This window comes from Geotrypetes seraphini, chromosome 11 (genome assembly GCF_902459505.1).
Source record: "Geotrypetes seraphini chromosome 11, aGeoSer1.1, whole genome shotgun sequence".
Taxonomy (NCBI): domain Eukaryota; kingdom Metazoa; phylum Chordata; class Amphibia; order Gymnophiona; family Dermophiidae; genus Geotrypetes; species Geotrypetes seraphini.
In genome coordinates, this window is record NC_047094.1 from 54,894,578 (window position 1) to 54,920,968 (window position 26,391).

Consider the following 26,391-nt stretch of genomic DNA (forward strand, 5'->3'; position numbering starts at 1 on the left):
AGGACTGCTGTGAGCAACGGTGGAGCTTTGGCTGGGGGACTCCTGCTCTCTCCTCCCTCGCATTTCGTATATCATCCTCCCCTCTCTATTCCTTTCCCTGTTTTACTTTCTCTTTCTCACATGGTTTCATGAAGAGTAGCAGCCAGTAGCAGCCATACCAGTGTGTGAGAGCACAGCTGAGAGTAGCACTCACAGTAAGTGTAGACATTAGCAGGTCAGAAGACATTTGACAAATGAATGACTCCTGAGGAATGAAAGAAGGATTGGCTTTATGAATTGGGTGAAAATGTTTTGATTTAATCATATAGGAATATGGAATAGAGTTCACAGGATTCAATTGAGTGACCACAGCTTTAGCAATTTGTTATTTGAAAGACCAAATATATCGTCAAAATACCGATAAGTGGATTTTCTATATCTGTGTGTTTCACTTATGTGTTAAGCTAATACCGAGTGGGAACAGTGTGTGGCTTGTTGCTCTTTCCGAATTATGGAGCCGGCACCATTATGAGATTCTATACTTGTCCTTACATTGTCCATCCCCGAAGAAGAAAGATTTTCGAAACTCGAGTCGGAGGGACAAGCATATAGTTTCAAGGAACTGCAACGAATGTTTTCTACATTTTACTTACACTATAATCACCGATGAGGCTCAATAGTGATATCATACCATCCAGTTCACAGATAAGTTTTGTTCTTTTATAAAAAATTTTTTATTTGTTTAGTTAGTTTTTCACATTATTCTTATTTGGATGGCAAAGGGACGGTGAAAATCTATGATGGTCCCCTAATTGAACCTCATTATGGTGATACCACCATTCACGGGTTTATGGGTCTGAGATTTCCACAATAATTATATATATATTTATAAAAAGTAACTGTGATTATAGAAGGTACTCCCTAAAATGATGGTCATAATATTGTGACTGTATAGTCAGAGCACCGAGCACACATTTATTATATACTAGTCTTTAAGCCTGTTACATTAACGGGTGCTAGAATAGATGTGTGTCTGTCTTTCTGTTTCTCTCCTTGGCCGTTGTCTGTCTTTCTTTCTGTCTCTCTCTTTCCTCGACTGTCCACCATCACCCCTTTTCTGCTCCCCCTGTCCAGCAACAGCCCTGGGGAAGAGCTTGGGTGGAGTTTGGGAGGTCTGTGGTTGGGGGTACTCGGTTGATATTTGTTAGACTTCCCTGCTGGCACATCCTATTGGCATTTCAGGGCCTGTCTGCAAGGCCTCTGCACATGCATGAATGTCAGTATGATGATGTCACACATGCGCATGATGTCATTACGGTGATGTCCGCACACCTCTGGGTGCCTCGAGCAATGGCACTACCTTTAGTGTGTCCCGGCTCGAGAAAGTTTTTGATACACTGGTATAGACCATTCAGACATCCAATAGGCACACAGGCCTTCTGCTGTACACCATCATCGGGTTACACTAGTGTGCAATTACACAAACCAATGTAGTGAAATAATAAATAAAAAGTGCTTTCCCAGTGAGAGAATGCTAATCAAAGTAAAATTCAAAACCACTTATTTTAATGTTGCTTGAGAATCAAATGCATCGCTGTCATGCTAGACGCCATCAAAATAATTTTTTCAATGAATATACTCTGTAAAGACAATCTCAAAAATAGCTTCGACTGAGCTCGGTTTCGAGAGCACAAGCTCCCTTTGTCAGGAACCTTTGTTATTAATTTTTTTTTTTTTTTACACAGAGCACACAGTCATTGTCATTGCTTTCTGTTCAAAAAATACAGCAAAATTAAGTCACCTGGTCAAAGCCGCCCATTAACCAGAGGGATAACCACCCAAAAAAAACCATACCAGAGAAACCCAAATATCCTGGAAACTTGCCTGTAAGGTCCAGTGGTATCTGCTGGAGCATTCAGTTTTTCCACATATGCCTTCGTCTCTTCTGTTTGCAGGGTTACCATCATGCCTGCATGCCAGATTCATATCTTTGCTAAGAGCACCAATGCGAACTGGATACCTTTTGTAGGCAGGCTTTGTAGAGTATGGCACCATTGCAATGCAACATGTGCAAATAAAAGAAGCTTAGCCCCCTCGTACTTTAGGAGACCTGACTCCTCCCCTCTCCATATACTGTATCTGGCAATCACTGTGCATGGCCATTTTTCTATTTGAGCTTTTGGCCCAATGGTACACCCTTTCGCAGCTGTACCACATCTGGTTAGGTTTTAAGCCCAGTTTTTCAGGAATCAATGTACTAAAGATTTGGTACAAATTGCTGTCCTTTACTTGATCCAGCAGACCTACAAGGCTCAGATTGTTATGTCCGCTTCGGTTTTCCTGTCCTAATTTTTTCTGAAGATCTGTAGTTTCTTTTTTCAGTGCCTCAATTTGAGTCGCCATAAGGTCACTCCTGTCTTCTTGGTCTGACACTCTTTGCTCAACCTCTTTAAGTTGCTAATTTTCATTTAGTTCATCGATTGCTGATCTGCTAATGCTGCAGCCACCAACTTTGTCATTTCTTGAATCCGCTGCTTCATCCACCATTTTTGCTGATGGTGTTTTGGCTTTTTTGCCTGTACTTGTGGAGTTTTTATGGGCATACCTCATACTCCAAAACTTCAGTGGAACTGGCAGAGATTAATGTCTGATATTAGCAGGGTTGAGCTAGAACTTAACTCCTTGCATCCGATCAAGCCAGCTGTAGCATGTTAGCCCCTCCCCACCCATGCTCTTTAACATATAACACCTCTCACTCCTCCAGCTTGATCCACCCTATCATTGCAATATAATCTGTACCCCTATCGGTTATTCTTCTTCCACCAGATCTCTGAGATGCTTACCTCTTCAATTAGTGCTGTAAGTTTTCCCATCTTATTTTATGGGCTTCTAGCATTTTTATGCAGACATTTCAGAATTTTGTTGTATCTACAATCTGCTAAGCAGTTGGCAGGGAAAATTTTACGCTGTTCCTTCTAAGCCGAGCAGAAGTCCTCCAACTACATTGCTGCCAGTAGAGGGTGGTACTTCAATATTGTGTTTTCAATTGCTAGAGTACGGCAGGGAACCACTGGTCTATAGCACAACCCAGTCCCCCAGACAGTCAGATTGTCAGGATACTCATAATGAATATGCATTAGAGAGATTTACATTTAATGAAGGCAGCGAAAACCATCTAGTCCATGCATATTCATTGGGGATATCCTGAAACTAGATCAGCTAGCTGTGTCCTGAGGAATGGGCTGAGAACCCCTGGTCTATAGCATACCTGCTATGACCATATGTCTATTGGAAAATTCTACGCAGTGTGCATGATAGCATCACTGCTGCTATGACATCAGAGGCCTGCCTGCTCAATCTCTGCACTTAACATTTAGGGAACACAGGAATCCCCCTCCTCACACACAAAACACAACACTTATGTGACTGCTGTACCATGGTCAGGAGCAGAAAATATTTAAAATTACAGCATTGCCATAGCAGCTGCCGAGACCTGGCTGCATCTCCTTGTCTCCTTTTAGGTCCCTTTAGTGCTCTCTTATGCCGATAGCTAAACCACATCAAGAAAGCCTACAGAATATTTCAGAAAACTTCCAGAACTGATGTGAATCCTAGCTCTTACAATGAAATGCAAATTTTTATTCATAACCTGAACTTATAACTGTACACAAGAGTGAGGCCATAAGTGTGACAGGTCAGAGAGAATGTGTCACAGTAGTGAAAGAAAGGATGGATCATGAGTGTAAGTCATCCTCTTTTGTGGGTCACTCACTCTAAGGGGTCTTTTTACTAAGCTGGGATAGGCACTAGTGTGTACTTACCACAGCTTAAAAAGACTTACTGCAGGATGCGCTTGGGCATCCCGCAGTAAGTTTTGTATCTGCATGTGCAAACCACACACTAAAAAATATTTTACAATTTTTCTGGGATGGACATGTCTATGGGGGTGGGGAATGGTCGTTTCTCTAATAAACAGTGCATCTACATTAACATGTGCTAACTGATTAATACAGGAGTAGTGTCTCAGCCCTTAGGCCCTGATTCTATAAATGGCATCTAACTAAGCAGTCTTAGGCACCAATAGGCATGAAAACTGTAGGCGCATTCCTATTTAAGACCAGGGTTTTCTTGGCCTAAATGAGGATGCCTAAGTCAAACCACACCCACAATTTGCCCCCAACCATGCCTACTTGCTGGTAGGTGCCTCAGTAACTAATTTAATGTTTAAATTGTCTTTTTAAGGGTGTTTTCAGTGCTAATTAAACCAATTAAGAAAATTAAGTTGACACCCACATTGGCTAGGCATGCCAATCTAGGCGCCAAACTTTTGGTATTTATAGAATCTGAGCCTTACTGCCTACAAAGCAGGTGCCCGTGTGCTAATGGCAAAATGAATGCATAGCCATTAAGTCAAAAAAATAGGAAAATCAGCCATTTTATGGCTGTGGTAAAAATGACCTTAGTATGTGGGAAAGGGTGCGGCTAAGGCCACCTTTTACCACAGCTTAGTAAAAGGGCCTCTTAGTGTCATGAACCAGTTAATAAAACTAGAGAATGACACGGGGACAAATTTGTCCCCATCCCCACAGGAACTCAATGTCCCGTCCCCGCAAATTTTGTCACTGTCCCCGTCCCTGCCCCATTCCTGCAAGCTCTGGCTTAACCACACAAGGCTCAAATACTTATGATTGTAAAGTGTTCGAGGTTTGTGCAGTTGAGGACAGAGCTTGCAGGAATGGGGCAGGGACAAGAAAAGAACTCACGGGAAAATGAGTTGCAGCAGGGACGGGGAAAAATTTGTCCCCATGTCATTCTCTAAATAAAACCTCAGCTTGTTGTTGTGGACCAACCAAGTCGGTGGTTTCCAAGTTTTCTGCTCATGCACTAGTTGACGATGCAGACACCCAAAGGGAAGAGTAAGCACTCTAGTCCTGGAATCTATTCAACAGTTCACAGGTCTTCTTCTCCACCAACTCATGTATCTTCTTAAGACGCTTTTCACTAGCTACTCGCACATAACTGGTGGGGTCTAGGATGGCCATGCCTTCGCTGACCTCCCCCATGATGATGAGAGGCCCATCCTCAGCAGTCATGTTTGGGCATGGGCAGTTCCAATCCATGTCAGTTAAGGTCACTTCCAAGTATTTGATGTTGAAGAACTTCAGTCCCATCTGATCATCCTTCAGGACATCCTCCAGAGCAAAGCGAGCTATGCCAGTGTCTTGATCTTCAATGATCTCCATGAGCCTGCCGACAATGGCAAAATCACTGCGGCAGAAGCTTAGCACCATCTTACTCCGCAGTTTGCAAGCCTTGCACTGCATTGATTTAGGGAAGGGGCAGAGATCATCGCAGGCCTCCCTGCTCTCAAAGTTGTTCTCATTGCCCTCGCAGCCACCATAGATGAATGAATGACATTGTTTCATTAGATGGTTATACGACCAGCGGGGCTCCCAGCTCTTGCATGGCCCCTGCACCACAGGAAGTGTACAGATATTGACAGTATTGCTCATACAGGCTGCTCGGCAAGCTTCAAATGTTTCAAAGTGGTTCTTGTTGTCATTGCAGCCCCCATAGTGGAAGGTCATGCATGCTCCTTTCAGGTGATTGAAGAACCAGCGCACATGCTGGCTTGAGCAGTCCTTCATGTCTGGTTCTTTCAGGCACTCTTCGGTGGGAAATTTCTTGGAATTTGGGGGCTTGCTTTCTCCAGAATGCTCCCTCTTGATGACAGATAGAGGAAAATCAGCCCGAAGAAGTCCTGCCGAGTTTCTAGCTGTGCACGTGTAGATCCCCGAGTCATCTGGCTGGGTATTGTAGATTACAAGCTGGCCAATATTGGTGACCACCATGTTACCGTACATCTGGTCAGGTCTCATAATGAAGTTCTCCTGGTGGTCGCTTTGCTTTTCCCATGTGATATCGGGTTTGGGGCGCCCACTTACATCACATTGAAAGCTAACAGTACCACCCATGTAGACCGACTGATGGAAGGGATTGTTATAGAGGGCTGGTGGAATTGGAAGAGGAGACATGGGAATTGGATATGCAGTTGTTTCTAAAGGCACAGGGCTAGTGTTTGGCCAAGTAAAGATAAACTTACAAGGAACCACAGTCAAGCTGATACCTCGAATGCAGGCTTCAGCATCCATATAACACTTGTTGTAGTAGGTGAGCCCATCTGAAGCACAGGTAAAATTGGGTTCCTTCTCACACCTGTCTTTGCATTTACAGATGGGTTGCCCGTCCCAGATGTCACAGTCTGAGCCCTGCTGGGTGCACACAAAGCTCTCGCAGGTCATGTCCTGCGAGGACGGCATAGAAGAGACGCTTCCATCTGCATAGCGAGCAGCGACACAGCTCTTGAGTCCACAGACGTTAGTGCAGCACTTTTCAAAGCCTTCACAATCCTGAAAAAGGAGAAAAAGAAATCTGAGTAGTGGCCTTGAGACAGCTGAATTGTATCAGACCCTATATCTGTAATGTCTCACTGTAAGGAATGGGCTGAGATGTGCCTGATTAAGAGAACTGGACTCCCATTCCACACACTGTACACTGTACAATAATAGAAGGGCAAACCATCCTTAAGAATATAAGAATAGCCTTACTGGGTCTCACGGTGGCCAATCCATGTCCCTAGTACTAGCCAAAACCCAATGAGTAGCAGCATTTCATGTTACTGATCCAGAGCAAGCAGTGGCTTCCCCTATGTCTTTCTCAATAACAGACTGCACTTTTCCTCCAGGAATTTGTCCAAACGTTTCTTAAAACCAGCTATGCTATCCACCATGACTCTTCTTAAGGATAAAGCTGATCTGGTTCCATGGAGGGGATCTTTCATGAGTTGTCTACAATCCCCCTTAGTACTCAAAAGGTAGGGCCCTATCTCACTGAGGGGCCAATGTAAAAAGCTATGTAATAAGCTGAGCTTCAGTGCACAGTTTGCTAATGCTTGATGCAGTAAACAAATAGTATACAAATAATTTGTGCACAAAAAAATACATATACATAGGAAAGCAGACAATGATTAGGAGGCAATGTGTACAGTTACTGAAATTGCATCAGGTGTTAGCTAAAGAAAAATCAATATTTAGCAGAGGAGTAGTATTGCATGAGCCTAAAATGCAAAATGACGACTCCTTTTACTAAGGTGCGCTAGTGCTTTTAGTGCACGCTAACCACGCGCTAAACAAAAAATACTAATGTAAGCTCTATGGAGGCATTAGCGTTTAGCGCGTGCGGTATTGTAGCGTGCGAAAAACGCTAGCACACTTTAGTAAAAGGGCCCTAAGTTATGTGAATTAGATTATATGCGTGTAGGGAATTTTTCCATGCATAAATTTTATTGTTTGCATTTATTAAGAATAACAAATCAAAGTCGTTTGCATCCTCACTAGTAATAACCAGAAAAGGAGAAAAGAAAGGTCAGAACAGTAAAAGCAGCAGCAGACTGTATGGCAGCTGACTCTGGGGCAGGTCTGAGGATGTGGAATAGAGAATGACACATCCTTGTCCCTGCAGAAATTCAATTTCCCTGTCCCGTCCCTACCCCCATTCCTGTAAGTTCCACTTTAACCGCACAAACCTCAAACACTTATGATTCTAAAGTGTTTGAGGCTTGTGCAGATGAGAACAGAGCTTGCAGGAATGGGGCAGGGACAGGAAAAGAACTCACCAGGACGGGATGGGAAAATGAGTTCTTGCGGGGACGGGGAAAAATTTGTCCCTGTGTCATTCTCTAATGTGGAACTTAGTGAAAAGTTAAATGAGACTTTGTGCAGACTTTGGGATCCTTTCACTAAAACGCGCTAGTGCATCTTAGCACACGCTAAATGCTAACATGTGCTAAGGTGTCCATTATATCCTATGGACGCATTTAGCACATGGACGCATGGAGCATTTAGCACGCACTAAGATGCACTAGCGTGCCTTAGTAAAAGGACCCCTTTGTCTTAAAAAAAAATCTCTAAAGACATTTATTCATGAGAGCATTTCATATTTGACTGTTTGATAGTTAATGGTAGTCTAATGGAACCTGTCTTTTACTTGGTGTTGATGAATTTGTTATTATTTTTTTTAATGTATGTAAGTAACGTAACCCGCTTAGTTTATAAGTGGGATAGAAATTTTTAAAATAAATAAATAATCTATGGTATGGAGGAGCGAGAGCAACCTAGATTGTGCTCATCGCATCCCTCGCATTTGGCATTTAAATAATAAAAAGAAAATCCGCTCATGCACTGTCTGTAGGACCCCATGATGATGGCTGGAGCCTGGTCCCCTTCTAGCCTCTTCTTTATCTCATGGCCTTGGTCTCTGTTGACAGAATGCTTTTTCTCGTTCTTCTCTAGCTCTTCCAGTGGAGGCAGTAAAAGGAGAAAAAAAGTTGCTAATAGTTTACAGCGGCACAAGAAAAAAAAAATCTTCACTAGTGTCCTTAATTAGCACCTATAAAGCTGATATAATTTTAGAGGTCCGAGCACTTTAGTGGAATTAAGAGCTCAAAAAGACTAGGAACTCCTTCGGTTTCTCAATAGCTTTTCCGTCAACAGATTTTGTACAATGAGCATAAAATTGCAGCTCCAGCATGTTCTCTTTCCTCAGTTTACATGTTATTCAATATTAAGCCTCCTGTTACCTGACCACATCAGTGCAGGCATCTTGACTCATTCTTCAGTTGCTGTGTGTGCATAAAATCTCAAGACATTGGAGCTGGAAATGCAATGAGAATAGCAAAGCATCTTTACTGACCAGACACTTCTTAGGGCGGAGTCTTGCTCCTTTGTGATAGAACATAAGAATAGCCATACTGGTCAGACCAATGGTCCATATAGCCCAGTAGCCCGTTTCCACAGTGGCCAATCCAGATCACAAGTACAATAGTACTCCAGAAAAAGGAGGACGGGGATTTTAGACATCCGGCTTTTACAATGTTAGGAAATTCTACTTTACGGAGAGGGTAGTGGATGCCTGGAATGCGCTCCCGAGAGAGGTGGTGGAGAGTAAAACTGTGACTGAGTTCAAAGAAGCGTGGGATGAACACAGAGGATTTAGAATCGGAAAATAATATTAAATATTGAACTAGGCCAGTTACTGGGCAGACTTGCACAGTCTGTGTCTGTGAATGGCCGTTTGGTGGAGGATGGGCAGGGGAGGGCTTCAATGGCTGGGAGGGTGTAGATGGGCTGGATTTCGGCAGTTGGAACCCAAGCACAGTACCGGGTAAAGCTTTGGATTCTTACCCAGAAATAGCTAAGAAGAAAAAATAAAAAAAATTTAAATTGAATCAGGTTGGGCAGACTGGATGGACCATTCGGGTCTTTATCAGCCGTCATCTACTATGTTACTATGTTACTTCCATTGCTTTCAATGGAAGTAAAACCCGGATGGAGCCATATGGTAACCCTAAGTAGTAGGAACATTATATGCGACGGATCCCGATCCCAGGGCAAGCAGTGGCTTTCCCCATGTCTGTTATTTTAATGAGACAGACATAGTGTATAACAATATTTTGCTGTTTTCTTACATCCCAGTGACTGAATGATTTGTAAGGTAAGGACGAATTCTGCTTCAAAAAAACCAGCTAAATCTGGTTTAAAGTGAACAGACCTTAATCAGATGCTGGTTTAAAAAAAAAAAAATTAATTGGGGAGAGTTTAGCTTCTTTCAAGGTCTTGGACTACATATCCCAGAATGCACCAAAAAGACACCTACGCCACCCAGGCCTGGATCCGCCTGCTCCCCGAAGAGGCTCTTACCTGGTCCGCCCTGCACTCCCTCTCGCACGTGCTCTGCGCGTCCACCCACAGGTTGGGGTTCAGTTGGTTGGGGCACACCCCCAGGTGGCTCGTGCGCAGCGGCCACGGGCTGGACCCCAGGACCGGAGCCCCTAAGAGCAGCAGCACGACTGCCAGCCCGGAGCAGCGCTCCATGCTGCCGCCCCCAGCCCGCCCTAGGCGCGTGCAGCCGTGGCTCGAGACGCCGCTTCTCGCGCGCTCCCCCTGGTCATCAGCCTCTGCCCCCATCGGCCGCGCAAACCATCTCCCCCGGCGCGAGCAGCTTCATGCTCCTCCGATGACTTCTTCTGGCCCTTTTGAAGCCGTTCCATGGAGCAGGATCCGTCCAGACCGCCCTGCCTCGGGGTGGGGACCTCTCCCGCCCCCCGGGCTCCCTCTGTCGGGGAGGGTCAGGCTTGGCACAACTGGACGCCAGCAACCCGGCTCCAGTGCGCGCAAAACTGATGCGAGTTGCACTGAGGTGGGGGGAGGGATCGGTGCCTGTAACCCGAGTCGCCCACCTCTTCTCCCCCTCAGTGAGTCTGCTTTGTCTGACCTCAGACTCTAACCTCTGTCTGAGCCGCGTTGCCCCGGCGAACAGGGTGGGCTGATCAAAGAGAGTGGGAGGGAGGGAAGGTGGGGGTGGATCGGGGAGGCCTCCTCTATCTTTAAAAAAAAAAAAAAAAAGGAAAAGAAGTTAAAGAGCCTGGGCTGCCCCCTCCTTCCGGGGGTCAGGCACACGAGGGCCCATCGGGCTACCGGAGTACAGGAAGCCCAGCTGGGCTCGGGGGTTCACAACCCTTCCCCCCAGCCAAGATCACCGACTTTCTTTAAAGGCCGAGACAAACCTTGCCTGGAGGCTCTGAGCGTTTTTCTATACCAGCCCAAGTAGAATCCCAGGGAGTGGTTAGAGCTACAGCACCCTGGGGTTGTGGGTTCACATCCAGCACTGCTCCTTGTGACCCTGAGCAATTCACTAAATCCCTTCTTCCTGCCCCAGGTACATTAGATAGTGTGAGCCCACCCGGACAGATAGGGGGAAATGCTTGAGTACCTGAATAATATGTAATCCGCATACAATTGTAGGATATGTGGACTATAAATAATAATTAAAAAAAAAAAAATACCCGAGTTTGCTTGGGCAGCTGTTGTGGGCATAGTAGATCTTTAGCAAATTCATGACAAACCATCTAGATAGGTATTCAGCCTTGGCCATGACTTGGGTGATAGCATGACAGCTTTGCTTTTTCTAGATAAGAAAATAAGAAGCCCAAAAGCTCATTTGGTCTGTGATAACATTCTTACAGAATAAGATCACTTCTTTCATTGGAACCATTCCTCAGTTTCAGAGCACAGAGAGTACTGCAGGAGTGTGGTGGGGAGAAAGCTATTCCATCTTTTTATTAGCCTTAAACTGCAGTTCCTTTCTTTATTAGAGATTCTACCTGTCAGCTCCCTAAGAAATTTCCTGGCAGTGAGGTACACTGCCAGGGCAGTCTGCTTTGTGCAGTGCTAGAGTGTGTTCAGACAGGAGTTCAAGGCCAGGTTAAACTATACCGGGCCCTAGGCCAGTGTCTCTCAAACCGTGTGCCACAGCACAGTGGTGTGCCCTGAAGAGATCCCATGTACTGTCAAATGTATTTTTATTGTAAACCGCTTCGAACTTCACGGTATAGTGGTATATAAGAAATAAATTATTATTATTCCCGGTGTGCCACAAGAGATTTCAGACAAAAATTTCCTTTCATAAGTATACACTAGAATAGCTGACATGTACGTTGTGTATGCAAGTCTGTCAATGTTATGAACATCTGTGTGCATAAGGATACAGACGCCCAGACAAACATCATTCTTTGACGCGATTGGTCCTTGACAACTAACAAGTCATTTTATTTTTTTAAGTAGTAGTTATCCTAACTTGAGCAACAAATCAATCAAGGCTTTGTTATCATTTGGATCTTCTTATCTTATCTTGGAATTGTCAGAGAAAGGAAAATGGTAAAACCAGAGGACATAATTTGAGGTTGAGGGGTGGTAGATTCAAGAGCAATGTTAGGAAATTCTACTTTACGGAGAGGGTGGTGGATGCCTGGAATGCGCTCCCGAGAGAGGTGGTGGAGAGGAAAACGGTGACGGAGTTCAAAGAAGCGTGGGATGAACACAGAGGATCTAGAATCAGAAAATAATATTAAATATTGAACTAAGGCCAGTACTGGGCAGACTTGCACGGTCTGTGTCTGTAAATGGCCGTTTGGGGGAGGATGGGCTGGAGAGGACTTTAATAGCTGGGAGGGTGTACATGGGCTGGAGTGAGATTTGACGGAGACAGTTGGAACCCAAGCACAGTACCGGGAAGAGCTTTGGATTCTTGCCCAGAAATAGCTAAGAAGAAAAAATGTAAATTGAATCAGGTTGGGCAGACTGGATGGACCATTCGGGTCTTTATCTGCGTCATCTACTATGTTACTATGTCAGCTCTAACAGAAATTAAATTAAAAAAAAAAAGAGAATGACCGCAGATGGTGGCTGATTAAATGTGGGTTTCCTTGTGGACTGCTGAGCTGCGTTTTGAGTTAATTTTCATTCAAAAACAAGCACATCCATTGCATGGATTAGCAATTCTAGCTTCTTTACAATTATTTAAATAAATAACTCAAAATTTAATTTTTTTTTTAGTTTTGCAATTTTATAATTTTAATTATAATGTGCTGCGAAAAACATTTACTCCATTTAGTATGCCAGAGCTAAAAAAAAAAAAAAAAAGTTTGAGACACACTACCCTAGGCAAACACATAGCTGTGGACCCCTATGGTGGCTTCACATTCACTCCTGCTCTCTTCTCCACACCGAACACACACCTCTATTAATGACCTTTCTTCTTTTTTCCTGCATTCCCCCCCCCCCCCATTGACTTCTGAAGTGGCATGCAGAAGAGAAGTAGCCCACAGGTTGACGTATCAACTTGAAGACCACTGAACTTAGTTTGGAGTGCTATTTCCTTGCCCTTGAATACTTTGTCAAGACTCCGGCTTTAGAGGACTTTAAAAGGAGCCCTGATTCTCCCTAGTAGGCCAATTAGAGCGGAGCACAAACTGCGAAGAGGGTCAGCATTAAAAGAGCAAAATCTTGTAACTGCTAACTGAAATAAAGTATGCACCCGACCCTGAAACTGTATTGCTTGAGTGCAACCATTGACGTATTAGTCTTATGCAACAAAGATTTGTTCCATAGTCGCAGACTGGCAAATTCTATGTCATCCACCTAAAGTTGGCACACCTAGCCGAGGTGCTTGGTGAAACCCACTGCAAGAAGAAGCAAGCAACAGCCGTTTCTGTGGCGGGTCCTCTGAAAGGGAATGCTCTGCCAGGATGTTTGAGGCTATGTAAGAACAAGATGTCTTATAATAAGCAATTAAAAACACATCTGTTTGTGAGATCTTTTTACTAGGTTAGATTTTGATAGCCTATTTTACTGGCGGTCAGTTTTTGTTACCTTATTTTACTGAAGTTTTACTAGTTTTAGTTTGTTAGATAATTGTAATGAGTCAATGTATTATGTTGTCTTGATTAGGTGTGTTTACCTGATTATGTATGTTAAACTAAACTAAAACTTAGCTTTATATACCGGGTCGTCAACCAGGGGAAGCTCAACCCAGTTAACAATAATTAAAAAGGAATTCTAAAAGAAGAGCCAGAATAATTGCTCATGCCTAAAGTTAGGTGTGTAACTGCAGATTTATGCTAGTACACCCCAAACTTCATATTCACGGGGGTACGGAGCACAGCCCCCTCACGAATACCAAAAATTTACAAATGATGTTAGGCCCCCCAAACCTTACCTTTAAAGCAGGGGTGTCCAACCTGCAGCCCCGTGAAGTATTTTGTACGGCCCAGGTCGAGGGCAATGCAGTGTTTTCCTCTGCTGCCCCTGGGTGTTTACTGTCTTGCCGGCTCCCTCCTCTCTCTTGCTGCAGCATTTGTGTGTTTCTGCGGCCCCAGAAACATTTTTTTCGGCCAATGTGGCCCAGGGAAGCCAAAAGGTTGAACACCCCTGCTTTAAAGCCCTGGTTGGTCTAGCGGTGAAGCGGGTCAGAAGCCACGATCAAAAATGATTGTTGTGAGTTCCCGCAAGACCGCCACAGAAACTCAGGGCAGCCATTCTTGATCGCAGCTCTGCATGAGGCAGGAGTATAGGAAGATCGCTCCTGCCACACTTCACCGTTAGACACCAGGGATTTAAAGGTAAGTTGTGGAGGGGTCCAGAAGGCGGGAGGGAGGCAGCTTTGGAGACTCACAAATAACTGAACCCGCAAATATGGAGGGAGACCTGTTTTCTGTAAGCAGTAATTACACATGTAATTGACATTTAAAATTCACACTTAGTATGTACACTTTAGGCACCTAACTTCATGCAACCTTTTGAAAATGAACCCCTTTAATGTGCGTCTGGGCAGGTGTAAATATATGAAGGTTCATTTAATCTGCAATTTCTGCTTTATAAAGACAGGGGGAGAGTGTGGCGCAGTGGTTAAAGCTACAGCCTCAGCAGCCTGAGGTTGTGGGTTCCAACCCACACTGCATCTTGTGACCCCTCTAATCCTCCCATTGCCCAGGTATTTCGGACAGATTGTGAGCCCACCAGGACAGATAGAGAACAATACTTGAGTATCTAAATAAATTCAGGTAATTAATGTAAACCATTCTGAGCTGCCTTGGGAGAACAGTATAGAAACATAAGCACCCAGGTGTTTCTTTAAAATGACACCTACTTAGGCTGGGATTCACTAACCTGTCCGATCAGGCCCGATCCGGGCAGGTCCGATGAATTCAAGAACAAAAAATATGCAGATGGGGGCAATCGGAGGAATGCCCCCATCTACCTGCACGGATCGCTCTATAGCGATCCCCGTGCATGCGCAGACCATCTGTAGATGGTCTGCGCATGCCCGTCTGAGACGCGACCTTTTTTTTTTAATTTGAAAAGTTTTTTTTATTAGTTATTAGCCCTGCGAGCCTGTGGTTTTAACCCGCGGGTTAAAACCACAGGCTCGCTGGGCAGGGAAGGGCAGGAGAACGGCGATGTGACAGGAGAGATTCGGGGAAGATCGAGGCAGAGCAGGGCAGCATTCAGGGCGAGCAGGCAGGAGAGATTGCAGGGCAGAGAGCAGGGCTTCCAGTCGGAAAGATGTTTTTGACTGGTCCCCAGCAGTCGCTTCTTCAGGTGATCGACCGGCCCAGTCAGATTGGAAATTTGGTGTTGTGAATCGCGTCCCAGCCTACTTTGCATGTGTTTCACCTCATTTGCATGCACGGATTTGAAGCGGATCGCAGGAGAGGTAAGTGAATCAGGCCGGATGGAAATTTGGTAGTAAAGGGGTAGCAAACTGATCGGTACATGATCGGTTTGCTTTGTGAATCTAGCCCTAAGTCTTTCTCTTCCAAGGTTATCTGTTATAAAATTAGTTTCCATACAATTGTTAAGAGCTGCTTTTTTTTTTTTTTTTTTCTCCTGCTGCTCCTTTGGGTTTCCAGTTCAGCCAGAACTAAGGCACTTTGAGCATTGCATTAATCTGAAGCTCCTGGGACATTCCACCTCATTTTTGCATACCCTGTTCAAAAGGAAAACAGGTCATGTCCGTTCAGCAGCTAGAGCACTGTTCTTCAACTGCCGGTCTGCGGACTGGTGCCGGTCCGCAGGAAATTTCTGCTGGTTCACGCACAGCTGGCAAGATTAAGGTGTTTTCAGACCTCCTGTCCTGTTGTCCCCACACACAGCTTCGGGACAGGCAATCATTTCCTGTCCCTCCCTGCCACGCAAAAAAAAAAAAAAAAAGCCTCCCTCCTTCCTTTCCCCAGGTCCCCTTCTCTTACCGCCCTGCCGCTGCTGTTAAAGCCGACAGGAAGTCTTCTTTCTGACGTCAATTCTGACGTCGGAGAGAACGTTCTGGGCCAGCAAATCACTGCCTGGCTGGCCCAGAATGTCCTTTCAAACGTCAGAATTGACATCAGAAAGAAGAATTCCTGTCGGCTTTAGCAGCAGCAGCAGGGCGATAAGAGCAGGGGAAAGGAAGGAGAGAGGCTTTTTTTTTTTTGCGCGGCAGGGAGGGAAGGAGGTAGGCAGGCAAGCAGGCTGGCTTTGGCCAGGGAGGGAGGGAGAGAAGTAGACAGGCAGGCAGGCTGGCTTCGGGGGTGGGGGTGGGACAAAGTGTGGAAGGCAGTGAGAGGGACATAGGAAGGAGGCACTGGGGACACTAAAGACAGGAAGGGGCACTAAGGACATGGGAAGGAGGCACTGGGGGCACTGAGGACATAGGAAGGAAAGAGGGAGGGAATAGAAAGGGACAATTCTTGGGCCTGAGTGCAGAAGGAAAGAAATTAAAGAAAGGATACATAGACAGAAGGAAAGCAACCAGAGACTCATGAAATCACCAGACAGCAAAGGTAGGAAAAATGATTTTATTTTCAATTTAGTGATCAAAACGTCAGTTTTGAGAATTTATATCTGCTGTCTATGTTTTTGCACTATATTTGTCTATTTTTCTATAGTTACTGAGGTGACCAAGCTCGCGGAGATGGGGGCGGAAACAGGGTTTTAAAATTTTAGTCCTAGTAGTTTGCCGGTACACAAAATAATTCTTTTATTTCTGCCGGTCCACGGGTGTAAAAAGGTTGAAAAACACTGAGCTAAAGAATTAATTCACTGAAACTTGATAGTGAAATGCAAATAAATGGTGCTTTGAAACTGTCAGCTTTGCTGAGGAAGGCTTAAGATATGAAACAATGCATTGGCATGTCTGTAAACAGCCAACACCTGCCTACTGTTGTAATCTCTGTTTAGTGCAGCCACCACAGTGGTAGCTCCAGAAGCCTCAATCCAGACAGCAGGGTATATTATTGTGAAATGGCCAGGACTGCCTCCTGTCCCCCTAGAGCAGGGGAACTTTGGGAGTTCTGTGCCTTAGTTGATCAGGGCAGGAAGTGCAGCTGGTGACGGGATAATCGCGCACGAGACACCAGCGCGCTGACAATTCAGCGCAAGACAGAAGCACGCCACCGAAAGCTGCCGAAAAACTTATTTTGTAAGAGCTCCGACAGGGGGTGTGTGGGGGGGAACCCCCCACATTATAGAGAAAATGGAACTTTTCCTGAAAAAAATCAGAAACTGTTCCGTTTTCTCTATAATGTGGGGGGTTGCATCCCCCACACCCCCCAACGGCAGCGCGAACACTATGCATTAAAGTGGGATGGTTCCCCCACACACACCCCGTCGGAGCTCTTAAAAAATAAGTTTTTCGGCAGCTTTCGGTGGCGTGCTTCTGCCTTGCGCTGAATTGTCAGTGCTGGATTGTCGGCGCACTGGTGTCTTGCGTGCCACTGACTATGAACCTTTGACAGAAGGGAGGAGCTGTGCCTAGCGACTACTCTTCTGAGCAAGCGCAAGGCACAATTCCTCCACCCTTTTACCGGCGATTTTCCACACAAATAGCATGCATGTAATTTGATTGCTATTGTGCTAAGAATCGCTAGTAAAAGAAAAATCGCTTCCACCACAGTATCTTTATACCGTGGTGTCTGAGCTTTGTGCATCTTGGCTTTACTTTTCGCTACGAGGGCCACATTGGGCACTTCAGCACTTTTCAGCGGGCTGTAGTAAAACCCCCCCCCAAAAAAAAAAACCTACCTCTAGATATGAGTTTTATTGAAAGCAGAAAATTTTATAAACTAATTACAGAGTATGTGAGATTAAATTATTATATATTAATGACAATGAACACTGCCAGCAAATTCTCATATTTTCATCACAATTAACCGTAATGACTAGTAACGAACTTCCAGATTCAATGTAAAGATTGGTCACAGCGCCAGAGCCACCTACAACGCCGCAAATTGACACTGTCGATCGAGGCCAAACAAATACGAAGAAATACCGTGAAGTATACAACTACGATTCAGTATTAAATACAGTTGTGAATAATATTAATATTAACATAATATGGAATATCAATATATTTTGAATACAATTTTAATTACTGCATTTGAAATCTATCAACGCCCTGTGGCTTTTTTTTTTATTTTTTGCGGATTCTAATTGGAAAATTAGTTCAATTGGCGCATTTTCACACAATTCTTTCATGGGCCGGATAAAATCATATCGCGGGCCACCGTACTTTGGAGACCCCTGCCCTAGAGGTTGTGAATGCCACCTCCACTGTATCTCCACCTTGGAAATAGAAGCCTGGCCCAGTTATCAAGCCCAGGTCTTTTGCTTAGTACTGAGCCTCTGGGGTGCCAGATTAAGACCATGATTAAGGTTGCCAGCTAGATCTGGATTGATCCAGTCCTGGGTTTACCCCAGTACATGCAAGGACTTGTTTTGTTTTTGGAGGAAAGTTATCAACATAAGCTACTGTTAAGATGGGTTATTATAGGAAAACATGGTCAATCAACAGCACAGTCAGCAATTCAAAATCCAACTCTTGGCCAAAGGAGTCATGGTATTCTTGAAAGGCTCCCTGGTAGCTGGAAGAGAGGTCCAGGATGCTCCGATGTTCCCAGGATAGCAAAGTGATAATCTGTATTCTCCACAACAAAATAGTTGGGGTATCTTGATCCAGCCATTTAAGTAAGATACATTTTAGAGCAATCAGAGTGGACCAGCGGAGAAAGGAGCTCGATCCCGGCTGTCTGGGATGATGCGAGGGAAGCACTCCGAAGAGAAGTGCAGGTGAAGGGCGAATAGTCACCCTCCAAATAATTCCAACACAGGTGAAAAGTCTTGTCCAAAAGGCCTGGATCTCTGGACAGGACCAAAGTATATGGCCCAGCGTAGCATTTGAGTGTCCACATTTATCACAAGCTGCAGTAGGCCTAAACTTAGCGCAATATGCCCTTTGAGGGGACAAATAAAATCAAAATATTATTTTATAATGCATTTCCCAAAATACATGTAGTTCCTCAGAGTGGGCAGTCTTGCTACAGTATGCAGCATGCAGTAAGATCTTGGGACCAAGAGGTCCGAAGCTTAGCATAGTCACAGGGTCCCATTTTATGCAATGGGGCCTGAAATAGACAAAAAAAAATGAGCACAACTTATAGTAAAATAACCCATCTTAACAGTATCCCAAGTTGATAACTTCCCCTCTGTAACCGAGGGAGAGGGCAAGTGGCCCCAAGCCAGACCTGCACTCATGGGCATGCAGCACCAAGTCATACACCTGCCAGTTGCCCAGTGCCCAAATAAACTAGCATTATCAGCAACTCTATCTGGTAAATCTTTCACAGGCAGGAATGTGTCAATAGGAAACACAACCGTCTGTCTCTGCTGGAAAGTGACCAACAATGCCATGAGAAAGTCAACCCTCCAAGGCATGAGCTAGAAAATGCTCAAAAAACACTGCGCTGGAAAATTGTTAGTCTAGAAATAAGGACTGAGGGAACCTTAGGCGCTATCTTGTTATTGGGATACTTTAGCGCAGGAGTAAGTAATTCTGGTCCTCAAGAGCCACATGCAAGTCAGGTTTTCAGAATATCCACAATAAATGTGCAGGAGATCGATTTGCGTCTCAAGGAGGCAGTGCATGCAAATCCATCTCATGCATATTCATTGTGGATATCCTGAAAACCTGACCTGCCCGTCGCTCTCGAGGACCGGAATTGCCTACCCCTGCTTTAGTGGGTGAGGAGCTTATTTATGCTGGACTAGTTTGTTTTGATTAGTTATGAGAATAGTATGTTGTGAACATGCTCACCACTGCAATTAAGCATAGAAACATAGAAATAGACGGCAGATAAGGGCCACGGCCCATCAAGTCTGCCCACTCCAGTGACCCTCCCTATCTATCTTTGCGGATAGATCCCACATGTCTATCCCATCTGGCCTTAAAATCCGGCACACTGCTGGCCTCAGTAACCTGAAGTGGAAGACTATTCCAGCGATCAACCACCCTTTCAGTGAAGAAGAACTTCCTAGTGTCACTGTGCAGTTTCCCGCCCCTGATTTTCCACGAATGCCCTCTTGTTGCCGCGGGACCCTTGAAGAAGAAGATGTCTTCTTCCACCTCGATGTGGCCCGTGAGATACTTGAATGTCTCGATCATATCTCCCCTATCTCGAAGTTCCTCGAGTTAATAGAGCTGCAATTTCCCTAACCGCTCCTCGTACGGGAGCTCCTTGTTTGAAATTTAAGACTATAGAAAATAATTGTACTCTATTTTATCCACTGTAGCTTCTGTCCAGACGAGTAACCAGCACACTACAGCCACTGGTTCTTTCAAATTGAGGGGGATGGAAATTATACCTAGGTCCTTGAGAATCAGGTTCTAATCTATATATATAAAATCGGAGGTATGTATGTGTGTATGTATATGTGTGTGTATGTGCCACGATCACGCAAAAACGGCTTGACCGATTTGAACGAAACTTGGTATGCAGATCCCTCACTACCTGGGATGATATGTTCTGGGGGTCTCGCGGCCCACCTGCACACGTGGGCGGAGCTATAAACATAAAATCAGATTTCACCCATTCATGTCAATGGAAAAAATGTAAAAAGCTGCCATTCTCACAGTAATTCAAACACGGCTTGACCGATTTGAATGAAACTTGGTATGCAGATCCCTCACTACCTGGGGTGATATGTTCTGGGGGTCTCGCGGCCCACCTGCACACGTGGGCGGAGCTACAAACAGAAAATCAGATTTCACCCATTCATGTCAATGGAAAAAATGTAAAAAGCTGCCTTTCTCACTGTAATTCAAAAACGGCTTGACCGATTTGAACGAAACTTGGTATGCAGATCCCTCACTACCTGGGGTGATATGTTCTGGGGGTCTCGCGGCCCACAACTCTATGTTGCTTGCTCAAGGGTGGGTTCACCCAAGAATTTATATGTTCTTGCTCCAGGAGGTGAAACTAAAAATGTTGGTTATAATCACGTTTTGCGTTAGTTGTATTGTATTCATTTTGTCAAATATTTCACATTATAATTTGAATATTGTACTTTTTATTAAGCTGTAAAAAAATAATTTCATTCACCACTATAAAGTATCTTTATTTGAATCCATTTACAGTGTTATTGCTATAATTAAATACCCGTGCAACGCCGGGGCATCAGCTAGTGCAGCATAAATACATGCTCTGGGTGGTTGTTCCAATCAATAGCAAATTTACTGAAACAAATGGTAAAGTTGCAAAAAGTCAAGTCAAAATCTTGAGAAGAGGGGTAGACCACGAAGTTTTAAAGTTGATTGGAAGAAGGCACAGTGCCTAAAGATGGGCAGGAACAGAAGAGATTACTTGCAGGGGACGGGCAGGGGCGGATTCGATTCCAGCAGGTATAGGTTTGATTTCTGTCCTTATGCAACTCTCTACTGCCGGCTGCACCCTGCTTGGGGCACATCCCAGAGCCGTTTGAGTGAAGATGAAGGGATTCAGAGGGTGGAATGGGTGTAGGGCAGGGGTAGGGAACTCCGGTCCTCGAGAGCCGTATTCCAGTCGGGTTTTCAGCATTTCCCCAATGAATATGCATTGAAAGCAGTGCATGCAAATAGATCCCATGCATATTCATTGGGGAAATCCTGAAAACCTGACTGGATTACGGCTCTCAAGGACTGGAGTTCCCTACCCCTGGTGTAGGGTGTAAATTGTTGCCACATGGGTCCGAATGGTGACTTTGTGGAGCCAGCTGTATTGTGAGAACTACACATTTGTGGCTACTAAAACTGCAGAGCTAACAGTGTGGGGTTTGTTATTTTGGAGGACTTTCTTTTTTTTGCCCCTTCAAATATTAAAACTGCATTAGAGGCTGAGGTCTGCGCTCAGCCCTGAAGACTTTGGGACACTGCTTTATTCTAGGCCAGAGCCTAGGGCAGGGGTGTCCAATGTCGGTCCTCGAGGGCCGCAGTCCAGTCGGATTTTCAGGATTTCCCCAATGAATATACATGAGGTCTATTTGCATGCACTGCTTTCATTGTATGCTAATAGATCTCATGCATATTCATTGGGGAAATCCTGAAAACCCGACTGGATTGCGGCCCTCGAGGACCGACATTGGACACCCCTGGCCTAGGGACTATAGCAGAGCCCATAGGGTAGTGGTATCAAAGTCCCACCTCGAGGGCTGCAATCCAGTCAGGTTTTCAGGATTTCCCCAATGAATATGCATGAGGTCTATTTGCATGCACTGCTTTCATTGTATGCTAATAGATCTCATGCATATTCATTGGGGAAATCCTGAAAACCCAACTGGATTGCGGCCCTTGAGGAGCGACTTTGACACCCCTGCCATAGGGGAAAGGCGTTGGGATGGTCCCAGAGTTTAAAGAAATTAAGAGAGCATGAAGTTTTTATATCATTGACAAAGTAAACAATTGCTCTATGTTTGGGCTCCAATTCCAGTTCCATCCTAGGCTACTTTGGTGATTGTTTTGTCTGTGATTGCGACAAGGGCAAGCTTATTGAAGACTGTGACTTGGAACCTTGACTGTATTGGCTGCAGCCAACTAAACTGACACCCTATAGGGGACGCTGGAATTATCCAGTTTGTGCTATATTTAGTGCTGGGTTAAACTATCTTGGGAAGTCTCATCTGTGTTTGAATGAATCCTGGAGCTGATCCAGCTGTTACGCCCTGATCCATGGTCAAATCATCCTGTGGCACATCTTAATTGCGTCAATACCCAGAAATTATGGAAGACTGTACGTAATATCTCCTCAATGAAAGCGGGATGTACAGGAATATAAAGAAAGAGAATCACATGATGGCTCCCCGATAAAAAGCAGGATGGGAAAAGATAGAAAATAAAATTGAAGCACAGTGGCTAGTGTGTGAGAGAAACAGGAAAGGGGAAAGGTGGCAGGGACAAACATCTATAATAATAAAACCCTAAGCGTGCATGCACACTCCCACTTGTGTGTTCCGTGATCAGTAGGTCCCTGGCAGGTAGGAGTGCGCATGCACGCTTAGGGTTCTGTTTTCCAGTAAGCCAGTTCGTCGTTGTCGCCCCCCCCCCCCGCCGCACCCGAACCCCCATTGACCCTCCCACCGCGAGACGACCACAAGCCTCCAGCAGCATCCGCAGCACTACAAACACGCTGCCTCGCAGCCCTCCACCGCCCTGATTTTCTCTGCCATGTCCTTGATGACATCATCAGAGATGCGGCAGAGGAAATTAGGGTAGCAGAAGGCCGTGAAGCAGCGCGCCCTGAGCGCTGCGGATGCTGCTGGAGCCGGGAGGCCCATTGGTCAACTCGCAATGGGAGGGTCAGTGGGGTCGGCTGCACGGTGGCAGTAGTGGCGGGGGGGGGGGAGATGAAAACATGCTTCTCAAGGGTTATACTGCAAAGGGGGATGGGAGGAGGGCAGGCTGGCTTCGTAGGGTGGGGGTGGGACAAAGTCTGGAAGGCAGTGAGGGGGACATAGGAAGGAGGCACTGGGGGGCACTAAGGACATAGGAAGGGGCACTGAGGGCACTAAGGACATAGGAGGCACTGAGGGCACTAAGGACACAGGACAGAGGCACTGGGGACACTAAGGACATGGGAAGGGGGCACTAAGGACACAGGACGGAGACAATGGGGCACTAAGGACACAGGACAGAGGCACTGGGGGAAATAAGGACATAGGAAGGTGTACTAAGGACATAGGAAGGGGCACTAAGGACATAGGAGGCACTGAGGGCACTAAGGACACAGGACAGAGGCACTGGGGACACTAAGGACATGGGAAGGGGGCACTAAGGACACAGGACGGAGACAATGGGGCACTAAGGACACAGGACAGAGGCACTGGGGGAAATAAGGACATAGGAAGGTGTACTAAGGACATAGGAAGGGGCACTAAGGACATAGGAGGCACTGAGGGCACTAAGGACACAGGACAGAGGCACTGGGGACACTAAGGACATGGGAAGGGGGCACTAAGGACACAGGACGGAGACAATGGGGCACTAAGGACACAGGACAGAGGCACTGGGGGAAATAAGGACATAGGAAGGTGTACTAAGGACATAGGAAGGGGCACTAAGGACATAGGAGGCACTGAGGGCACTAAGGACATAGGAAGGCGGAATTGGGGGTACTAAGGACATATGAAGGAGGCACTGAGGGCACTATGGACATAGGATGGGACACTATGGACATAGGAAGGGGGCCATGGAGAGACAGGCAGGCATGGCACAACAAAAAAATACAAGCAGGCAGGGGGTCAGGGAGACAGAGACAGAAAGAAAGACAGACAGACAGGGGGTCCCTGTGACTCTTGGTACATTAGATAGATTGTGAGCCAATTGGGACAGAGAGGGAAAATGCTTGAAGTTCCTGTATGTAAAACCATTTTGAGTGTAGTTGTATAACTACAAAAAGGCGGTATACAAGTCCCCATCCCTATCCTCCATTCCTGCAGGTTACCCCTCCCCTGCCTTTTTTGTAAAGTGTGAAAATCATTTAAGTTTGAGTGGAAATGCTCTATATTTCTATTTCATTCTCTTGTCACATGGGGATCTGGTGTTTATTCCACACCTATTGACTTCTGTCACCACGGAAGAACATTCCAGAAGCATCTACCGTTTTTCTGTGAAAAGGTATTTCCTATATTGCTTTTACGTTTCCCTCTTTGCAGCTTCATTTCATGTCCTCTACTCCTATAGATTCTCTATTTTTGGACAAGATTTGCTTGTTCGTTAATACCTTTCAAGTATTTTAAATGTCTGTACCACATCTCCCTGGTCCCTTCTCTCTCCAGGACACACATTTTCTAGTCTGTTCTCAAATGGCTTCTGGCGCAGACCCCAAACAATTGTGGTTACTTTCTACTGAAGGGCTTCACGCACAGACAAGACAGTACACATACCCACACCCACAAGCTATACACAGATCAATAAGTTAGACTCAAATCAGCCTCTGTGTGCTCTGGAGGGCCCATTCCTATCCCACCCCTTGACCAGTTGCATGTAGGCAGGGTGACCTTGTCTCCATTTAACCTATCTGATTTCACTTATCTCTGCCCAGACTTTGTTGACTAAACAGAACAGAGCAACAGCAAATGAAAGAACAGATTTCAACAGCTGACGAAAAAGAAGGAATTATGAAAATGTGACACTGGTTATTAAAGATTTTTTTTAAATAAAATTGTTTATTTAAATTAAAGTACAACACAAAGGTACACAAGGAATATCAAACAACAGCAACAAAAACACCCCACATAAGTTCCAACCCAGTATATCAAAGTTACTATACAACTCCACAAAACTTTTTTGGTACAAAGATATCCCAACCCTCCTCCCCCCCAAAACAACAATAATAAACAAAATATCCAAAGCCGGCTGTCACGCACAGTATAAACAGTACAGTAAGGCAAATGCTCCATGGTCCCTGCTGAACCAAATAATTAATCAATCCCCCAAGCACTGCACCTACCCCCCCCCCCCTGAAATGGAGAAACCCTCCTCCAATTCCAAATACAGTAGCTGCCCCCAACATTCTTGAAGTGCTGCCACTTTCGAGCCAGGAGAGCAGAAAGCCTATATTGATGACAAACCCCACTCAAGGCTAAATATGTCACCTTCATGAGCTGTAGAATCAGAATGTCCTCTGATGTTTCTAAAGCTACTAAAAAGAGGAAGCTATTTTTATTGCTGAAATTTTGCGGTCACTCAATTGGGGAGGGGAGGGGGTCTCTTCTTCCTCTGTTTTCCATTGGTTGAATTAGGAGGACTGAATTATATATTTTTTTGAACTTTCAACTGTTAACATTGTTCCTTAACACCAAATCTGCTGCTTTGCAGGGACTGAACATGCATTCTCCTGCAATTAACCTACAGTCAGAGCTGTAGCAAGGGTGGTTAGTACCCCGCTCCCCTCCCACACCTCTTGAAATGTTCTCCGGTGTGAGCAGCATCTTCCACCTGCTGCTTGTGCTGGCCTCTGCTTCCTTCTGACATCACGTTCTGGTCCCACGACCAGTAAGTGATGTTAGAAGGGAGCCAAGGCCGGAGCGAGCAGCAAGTGGAAAATGCTCATGCCAGCAAACGTTTCAAGAGGTATGCAGGGGGCAGTTCGTCCATCCCTTACTATGCCACTGCATACAGCTTTCCTAACAGGCTAGTTATTCCAGGAACCTTTGGTTTCTTATTTTGACACTATACAATTTATGATTTGTATCTTGTCCTCTTTAATTATGGTGGACTTCTATGGGATACCCTTGATACTGTATATGATAAATGTATTATTCCAGGACAAGCAGAAAGCATATTCTCACATGTAGGTGATGTCATCCATAGAAACCGCCACAGACAGTCCAAAGTGAACTGTCACTTTAAGAAATCAAAAGACTGTCCGTACTGTACATGTGTGGGTACTTTCCCACCTGTTTCCAGCTTGCAGGACCATCAGTTCTTTGTTTTCCGCAGAGTAGCGAAGCCATCGTTTGGTTTTCTTTTCACACGCCTTTTGGCACATATCATATGCATTTTTAGCATATGTGTATTCTACATGTTTATTTTCTGCATGTATTAGCTGCGTATGTTTTATACCTTCCTATATTAAATTTATTTGCCAGTATAACTGAAAAGTGCTCTTAGACCTCGGCCTACTAACCTCCTCCTTTCTGAGGGGCATCATGGTAGTGGCTTTTCTCTCGG

General features: G+C 45.1%; 1 protein-coding gene across 1 annotated transcript; it reads right to left on the reverse strand.

Annotated features, from left to right (window-relative positions):
* Positions 1-4,684: 4,684 nt before the first annotated feature.
* Positions 4,685-10,384, reverse strand: WFIKKN1 (WAP, follistatin/kazal, immunoglobulin, kunitz and netrin domain containing 1). Its single transcript, XM_033962703.1, has 2 exons — positions 9,738-10,384; positions 4,685-6,389 (listed from the first exon to the last, which is right to left on the reverse strand). Exons 1-2 carry the CDS (start codon positions 10,002-10,004, stop codon positions 4,905-4,907), a joined length of 1,752 nt encoding a protein of 583 aa, XP_033818594.1. The 5' UTR covers positions 10,005-10,384; the 3' UTR covers positions 4,685-4,904.
* Positions 10,385-26,391: the final 16,007 nt, after the last annotated feature.

Excerpts from the sequence above, each read along its gene's own strand:
- WFIKKN1 (XM_033962703.1), bottom strand. The coding sequence starts at position 10,004 with ATGGGGGCAGAGGCTGATGACCAGGGGGAGCGCGCGAGAAGCGGCGTC. Across the intron at positions 6,390-9,737 it reads GGGAGTGCAGGGCGGACCAG|GATTGTGAAGGCTTTGAAAA; the intron begins GTAAGAGCCTCT and ends CTCCTTTTTCAG.